The sequence below is a fragment of the Orycteropus afer genome, unplaced genomic scaffold (genome assembly GCF_000298275.1).
Source record: "Orycteropus afer afer isolate SDZICR_OR568_19922 unplaced genomic scaffold, OryAfe1.0 scaffold00449, whole genome shotgun sequence".
Classification (NCBI taxonomy): domain Eukaryota; kingdom Metazoa; phylum Chordata; class Mammalia; order Tubulidentata; family Orycteropodidae; genus Orycteropus; species Orycteropus afer.
The window spans coordinates 1,633,389-1,641,897 of record NW_006922036.1 but is presented as its reverse complement, the minus strand read 5'-3'; the positions used below and the strand labels follow the sequence as shown (position 1 = coordinate 1,641,897).

The following is an 8,509-nucleotide window of genomic DNA, read 5'->3' as shown; positions in this document are numbered from 1 at the left end:
GGCTGGCGGTTCAAACCCACCAGCCACTCCTCCTCAGAAGGAAGGTTGGGCAATCCTACTTCTGTAGTGATACTGCCTCGGAAACCCAAGGAGGGGTCGCTATGAGTCGGGTTTGACTCGACAGCACATAACAACAACAACTGAAAAAGAAGTGTCTGCCTCACTAATTTAGCTATTTTTTAATGTTTCATATCTTTTTGTTTTTATAATTTTTATTCTGTTTTTATTTGTATTTGGCTGCTTCCTTTTGATGAGCCTTTTTGCTAACTTCCTTCTTCTCAGTGTTTCTTTTTGGGTGATTTCTTAGTGATTACCATTTTATATTACACGACTTAAAATTACAGTGTTTAACATATGAACAACAATTAACATACAACCTTAATGTAATAAATATATTCATGAAATGCCCTGCTCTCCCCCATTTCTGATGGTGTATCTTTGTTAACATCAGTATACAACCTGTATTTGATAAATTTACTTTATACTATTTCTTAAGGAGCTCTGATGGCATAGTAGATAAGGCTTTTGGCTGCTACTCGGAGAAGGTCAGTGGTTCAGACCCACCAACCACTTCAAGGAGGGAAGATAGAGCAATCTACTTCTGTAAAGATTGACAGCCTGAGAAACCCACATTGTTTGCAAGATTTAATTGAGTTTATTCCCTGAAAATCTTGAGAAGATTTTTTTTCATTGTATGTTTTCAATTTTCATGTTGCGTCTTTATCATTTTGTTCCTCCATTGTTTCCTGATCTCCACTAGTTTGATTTCTGTGTGCTTTTTGCTTTCTTGAAACATACTTAGGACCATTATCTGAAAATTCAGTTCTTTGCATTATTCTGGCTACCACAGAAGAAATTCCCTCTTCTTCATGTTTTACTTTTAACTGGCCTTTCTTCTCTTGTGGGGAGCTTTGGTGATATAGTACCTAAGGCATTTGACTGCTAAGCAGAAGGCTGGCGGTTCAAACCCACCAGCCACTCCTCAGAAGGAAGGTTGAACAATCTACTTCCAAAGAGATACTGTTTCGGAAACCCAAGAAGCGGTTGCTAGGAGTTGAATCAACTCAACGACAGTTAGTTTGATTGTTTTTTGTTTTGTTTTGTTTTCTTGTTGTGATTTTGTGTGGTTTTGTTTTGTTGAACTTGGGCTATTTTGTTATCTTTTGGTTTTTACTTTAAATTACGTATTCTGGTTGTTGTGTGGAGAAATTTTCTATTTGGTAGTACAGCAAACAAGCACCCAGGCTGCCAACTGAAAGGCCAGGGCCTGTGCCCAGCAGCTATTCTAGGCTAGCTCTCAGCCCCACAGGGTCACTGAGTCAGAACCAATCCCTTGGCCACAGGCTTGTTATCTTTTTCTGAGAACCACTAGAGGGCACTCTTACCTTAGGTTTTTGGGTTTTTCGTTTTCTTTCCCATTACCAATTGAGGAGTTCTGGACGCTTGATTTCTTGAATTCAGTACCCACCCTTACGAAGAGGGGCTTATTTGGCTGCAGATACTGACATATAAGTGTTGGGGCTCGACCTTCCTGTGGCAGTGATGGGGGACTCACTCTGTCTTTCACAGGTGCTCCTGCACAGGCTCACCCCCAGTGTCCTGCTGTGGGCTATTTCCCTCTGTGCCACCCTGTTTGTCTGAAGTATTCCCCTCTCCCTGCTGTGTTCTTCCTGCTCCTAGTGCCCTTCAGTCTTGAACCTCAGTAAAATTCGGCAGTACTCTCTTGCAGCTTCACAGTCGTCCTTCACCTGCTCCTAATTGTGCAGCCCACAAACTGCCATGGCCACTTTGCTCAAACTTAAAAAAAAAAAAAAAAATGGGCTACAACATCCTCAGATTAGTTCCTTTTTGGGGTGTTACCCATCCTTGTTCCAAAATGGCTGTGATAAACAAGTGTTCCTGTGTTAACAAATTGGTTCTTCCAATTTCTGTGCCATCCCTGCTCCTTCTCTTCCCCTCTTCTGAGCTCATCTTGACTCTCCAACATCTCTCCTGCCATGTAGAGTTCTGAGATTTCAGTTTTAGTCTGTGCTTGTTATTCATTGTTCAGTGGGTTAGTTGTGGGGGAATGAATAAGAGCCTCCACTCACTTTGCCATCTTGCTCTTTCTCCACAGTTAGTCTTTTCTGATAGGTCCAAAGTCAAGGAGCTTAAGTTTCACATCCTCATGTCTAAGGAGCATTCTGGTTGTATTTCTTCTGACTGATTTGTTTGTTCTCTGGCAGCCCAGGATACTTTCAGTATTCTTTACCAACACCACAAGTTGAATACTCAATTCTTTTGTCTTCTTTTTTCATTGTCAAGCTTTCACATGCATATGAGGCAATTGAAAAGATCATGACTTGGGTTAGGTACACCTAGTCATCAGTGACATCTTTACTTTTTTAAAAGCTTAAAGAAGTCTTGTGCCAGAGATTTGCCTAAAGCAGTATGATGTTTGATATCCTGAATGCTGCTTCCATAGGCATTGTTGACCCAAGTTGAATGATACTGTTCACAACTTCAGTTTGTTCTCCATTCATCATGATGTTTATCCATTTGTGAAGATTTTTATTGTCTTCACTTTCAGGTGAAAGTACTGAAAGCTATAGACTTCATTCATCATCAATAACTGCATTATGTCATCTTCATTTTATGCAGGCAAGGTTATGTCATCTGCATAGTGCAGGTTATTAATAAGTCTTCCTCCAGACATCTAGCTTTTTGTATTATTTTTTTAGCATGTGGATTGAATAAGTAAAGTGAAAGGATAGAACCATGCCATATCCTTTTCCAGTTTGGAACCAGGTAGTATTGCCTTGTTCTGTTAGAATGACTGTCCCTTGATCCATAATACAGGTTCCCCATGAGCACAATTAAGTGGTCTGGAATTCCCATTCTTTGTAATGGTACCCATAATTTGTTATTACCCACAGAGTCAAATGCCTTTGCATAGGTGACAAAACACAGATAAATATCTTTTCATTATTCTCTTCTTTCAGCTAAGATCCATAGCCATGATATCCCTCCTCCATCCTATTCTGAATCTGGCTTGAACTTCTGGAAGTTCCCTGTGGCTATTTTTGAATAATTGGCAGCAAAATTTTACTAGCATGATGTTAGTGTTCAGTAATTTCATCATTCCATTTGATCACCTTTCTTAGGAATGGTATGAATATGGATCTCTTCTAGTCATTTGGCCAAGTGGCTGTCTTCCACATTTGTTAGCTTAGCTCGTCCAGCATCTCAGTAGATATTTTATTAATTCCTGGAGCCTTGTTTTTCATCAGTGCCTTCAGTGCAGCTTGAACTTCTTCCTTTTTAAAAAGTACCAGTACTTTTTAAAAGAACCTTTTTAAAAAGAACCGCAGTACCAGTGGTTCTTGATCATGTGCTGCCTCTTGAGATGGTTGAATGTTAACCAGTGGCTAACTGGTTTGGTACAGTGACTATGTAGTCCTTCCATCTTCTAATGATGGTGTCTGCATCATTCAATTTTTTTGCCCATAGAATCCTTCAGCCATGCAACTTGAGGCTTAAATTTTCTCAGTTCTTTCAGCTTGAGAAATGTCTTTCCCTGCTGGATTTCTAGCTCCAGGTCTTTACACATTTCATCATAATAGTTTACCTTGTCATCTGAAGCCGAAATCTTCTTTTTCAGCTCTTACTTAGCATTTCTTCCATTCACTTCTGCTACTCTGCACTTAAGAGCAAGTTTCAGAGTCAGAGCAAGTTTCTGACATCTGTTTTGGTCTTTTCCCTCTTTATTATCTTTTGAATGACCTTTTGCTTTCTTCATGTATGATGTTCTTAATGTCTTCCCACAACTCTTCTGTCCAGTAGTCATTAGTGTTCAGTGCAGGGGGGGTAGAAGATAAGATGTCTTGAAGTGTATGTTGTTTTGTTTTGAGTACAGATCCTCTAATTGAAATGCCAGAATCTTTACCATCTGAACTCTGCACATTTTGCACTATTTCTAATGCAATAGATTTTGTGTCTTGGCCAGTAAATCTAGTTCTACACCTATTTCATTTGGAACAATAAGTTACTTTAAAAAAAAAATGGGTTCAATGTCTTTTCATTTCTCTCTAAGGAGACACTTAGTTTCTTGTTGGATTCAATTAAAATAGCTGTGTAGTTTTAATTCAAGTTTAAAATAAATGTTTCTGCCTGAATTGCTTAGGAAACTCTTCCTATCTGATATTATTGAATCAGGATATGTGTGCTGGGGGATCCCCAAGACCACCGACATATTCAGTTATTTGCTAGGAAGAATCACAGGACTTAACATAAAGGTGTACTCAACAGCTACGGTTTAGTACAGCAAAAGGCTACACAACAGGATCAGGAAGAGAAAAAGACACAGGCAGAGTCTGGAGAAAACCATGAACATGCTCTCTCTCTTGTGAGGGGACACACCAAACATGTTCCTTTCTTTAGCAGTGAAAATATAGTAACATGTACATGTTTCTGTCCAGGGAAGCTCATTAGAGACTCACTGCCCAAGGTTTTTATTGGTAACTGGTCACATAGGCTTCTGCCTAGCAACTATTGGAATTTAGAATCTCTGATGGAAATTAGGAATTAGCACAAATCACATTGTTTGAACAGGTAGTCAGGGCATGTTCAGCCGTCCTTACTGGTTAGGAAATGATTCAAAACCAAGTTCTTAGATGCCAACCAAGGGCTAACCTTATAAGGATAGCAGCCTCAGACCTGCCTTGTTAATTCTTGAACAGTTTCAACATCAGTTTTCACTCATAAAAGGAATGTTGAGCTATCCATGTTAGTTTTGTAATTGAATTGTTCTTGAACAGCAAATGTCTTACACATGTAAGATTTTTAGCAGAAATTATCATTTTAACATATCTGAATGGTCTGCTTAAAAGTTTTGTTTAAAAGTTTAATGTCAGTTATAAAACTGATAGGAACTTTAATAAAAATTTATAAAAAAGAAAATATTATCTAGTTTGTTTCCTAGAGCTATATATATATTTTTTTTAATTACTCGTTATCTTCAGCTCTATTAACCTTATTACTTGACCTGCATCTGTTACTCTTGCAACAGAGGCACAGTAGTATTCAAACTTCAGTGTGAGAATAGCTCTATTCCTCTCTTCCATGAGTTAAACTATGCACATTTAGTGTTTAAGAAAAGGGTACTTTGATCCGCTCAACACTGAGCTAATGCCTTATCTAAGACTATTATTAATTAAGGAATTTCCTTTACCTTGCTAATTAAGTTATTGAGACCTTTTCATTGTAATTTTTATGAAAATGTTTATAAATATCTGACAACTAAAATTACTTTTTACAAACTATGTTAGCCTTCTCTATTACACAAAATAACAGTAGCGTCTGCCCTTGAAGGTTCTCCAGTTTTAAGATTAGCATCTATACTCTTTCTCTAATTTTACTTTATGTTCTTTTGGCAGCAGTAGGTTTGACCTTGAATTATTCATTTTAAGCTTTTTATCTCAATTTTTACATATATGATTATTGCTGTAAAATCTTATAGTAGACTCAGATCCAAATAACAAACTATATTTGACAAAATTACTAAAAGATTAGTACTTGAGCTTTTCATTTGTGACTATGACTGAAAATAGTTTTAATATTGTGTTAGAGAATTTGGATAGCTGTAGGTTTTGGTTGTAGAATTTTGGAGGGTAGAACTTTTTAAATAAAAGAAAAACTTTAATCATACTGTTTAACAAAATGTATACTATGTTAAGACAGCATATCAGTTCGAAGTAGCATTTCCTCCTTGGTAATCATTTTCTGAGTACTTAACGGAGCACTTTCCATTTCTCTAGGTGTGATGGGAGCAGTTGTGGCTCCTCTGGCAATACTAGGGGGACCTCTTCTCATCAGAGCTGTATGGTACACAGCCGGCATCGTCGGGGGCCTCTCTGCAGTGGCCATGTGTGCTCCCAGTGAGAAATTTCTGAACATGGGTGCACCCCTGGGAGTGGGCCTTGGTCTTGTCTTTGTGTCCTCACTGGGTAAGCCACTGTGCTTTGACACTCAATTCTTAGTTCATAATGTCCTAAAATTATCTAAAATACTCAGTTATCCTGATGAAGAAGATTTATTAAGTCCTTTTTAAAGATTGTTTCAAAGATACATGCCAACTTGACTGGATTTTATTATTTGGCATCAAATAAAAATCTTGGTAACATTGTAAATCATTATTAATGGGTTTTCCAAATATATCTAAAACAGATAGGTAGATGGAGAACATGAGAATTGCTCTGATTCAAGAACATTCTTGTAATGTGGGCAAGTAGCCACTAGAGAATGCATATTGTGGGCTTTGAACTCTAAATTACATATTAGATAGTACATAGATTCAGTTACATGTTTTCTTTCTTGCACATTATACCAGCTACATACTTTTTTTTTTTATTTTTATTATTTTCATTGTGATTTGGGTGAAAGTTTACAAGTAAATTCACTTTCCATACAGCAGTTCACATACACTTTGTCTCAGGACATTGACTACAATTTACCCCAATGCAACAGCTCCTCTCCCACATCTCCCAATAGTTACCTCTTCCCTGTGTCTATCCCTCCATGTGCTCCTGCCCCCTGAGCTGTCTCCATGTGCATAAACAGCCCTTCTTTCTCCCACCAGATCCATACTTTTTAAGTATTGGCAGCTTATAAGTCCAATTATAGAAAAGTACTTTTGAAAGAAAAAAATAATAATTTTTCATATTTTGATTTCAGGATCTATGTTTCTACCACCTACCACTGTGGCCGGTGCCACTCTGTACTCAGTAGCCATGTATGGTGGATTAGTTCTTTTCAGCATGTTCCTTCTGTATGATACCCAAAAAGTAATCAAGCGTGCAGAAATGACACCAACATACGGAGTTCAAAAATATGATCCCATCAACTCGTAAGTATTCTGTAATGTCCTCTTTCACTCTTTCAAGTAAAGCATTTGTGTTATTTTGACCTGTCTTGTTTTATAACTTTGTGGGCTCTTACTATTTTTCTTCTGTTGCAGTTTTGTCTGTTCTTTTAGTACATTATGTATCCAGAGAACTTTTGATTATATTGCAACTAAGTGTCATACCCATTCAGTTAGTTCACAGTATCTTACGTATTTTTGTTAACTGGCCTTATGGTGCAGCAAAAGGCTCTTGTTGGTCAGTTAAACTTCTGAGTATGAAGAATCCATTTTTCTTCACCTTTTGCTGACACTATTCACTAAACTCACTGCTGTCAAGTTGTTTCCAACTCATAACGACCCCTCCTTGGGTTTCCCAGGCTGTATCTCTACAGAAGTAGATTGCCCAACCCTCCTTTCAAGGAGTGGCTGGTAGGTTTGAACTGCCACTCTTCTGGTTAACAGTCAAGTGCCTTAGGCACTACGCCACCAGAGCTCCTTTGCTGACACTAATGCTATGCAATAATGCTGCTTTCCTTTCTTGGATTCTGCCAAAGTAGGTTATTTTATTTACATATTTGTCTTGACTTTTCATCACGTCTGTCACGTTTTAAAAAGTGATTTTTTCTTTGTCTAAAAATAAAATTTAATGTAATAGTTTTTTAAAAATGTTATAAAGCTTACAGGTTTATAGTAGTTTTCTCTGGGGAGCAAGGGATATTTTATATTTAAGAATGCCAGACTTGTGTCTGACAACTTTTTATAAAGGTGTTTCTTGGTTTTGTTTTGATTATTTCATTGTCTATCACCCAGTTTTCGTTGCAAAATGCTAAACTTGTAGTAGAAAGTCAGAGGGTAGAGTTAGGATTTAAAACACTGGCCATTAACATTTAAAAGATAGTCTAACACAAGGGAAAGGAACCTTGACTATATTGTAGTTTGGGGCAATTAAGCATCTTATTTTTAATTTCCGTTTTATATATCTATGACAATTAATGGGTGGTGTTTTTTCTGAATTAAGAAATAGTTTATCATCTTTATTAGAATTGCATCATACATAATGAGCATAACTTTCTTTTCTAGGATGTTGGCAATCTACATGGATACATTAAATATATTTATGCGAGTTGCCACTATGCTCGCAACTGGAAGCAACAGAAAGAAATGAAGCTTCTGGCATCTCTTATACATCAGATATCTTACTTGTTTCATTGGGGCAGATACCATTAAATAGTTTGTATAAGCAGCTTTTGTTGAAGTTTAGAAGACAAGAAGATGCCAACATTTTTCAGTGTTCCAGTATAATGTGATGCTTCAGTTCTGCTTTTTCTTCTGGGGGATAAATTCTGTTGCAGATAAGCACAAACATTTCCAGTTCTCATGCTTGAGTGATTGTAAAATGTTTTAACAAATATTAGAAGTAAGGTTTTATTATAAGAATTGAAGTATTTTACCTACTTTTAAGTTTATTTAGTTAAGTAAAAATTAGCAGACCTTTGTTTTACCTCCATATGCTTGGGATGCAGAATACTGTAAATAATGACTTAAGTGACACAGAGGTTTGGTAAAGGCAACAGAAGCAAGGAATCAACTACAGCTACAGTCTCTTTTTGAATACTTAGGACTGAGTCA

General features: G+C 37.1%; 1 protein-coding gene across 1 annotated transcript in view; it reads left to right on the top strand.

Moving 5' to 3' along the window:
• Positions 1-8,045, top strand: part of GHITM (growth hormone inducible transmembrane protein) — a 30,893-nt gene extending 22,848 nt beyond the window's left edge. Inside the window, exons 6-8 of the mRNA XM_007954234.2 lie at positions 5,796-5,984; positions 6,712-6,883; positions 7,961-8,045. Coding sequence (XP_007952425.1) covers positions 5,796-5,984; positions 6,712-6,883; positions 7,961-8,045 — 446 coding nt within the window. The remainder of the gene's footprint in view (positions 1-5,795; positions 5,985-6,711; positions 6,884-7,960) is intronic.
• Positions 8,046-8,509: the final 464 nt, after the last annotated feature.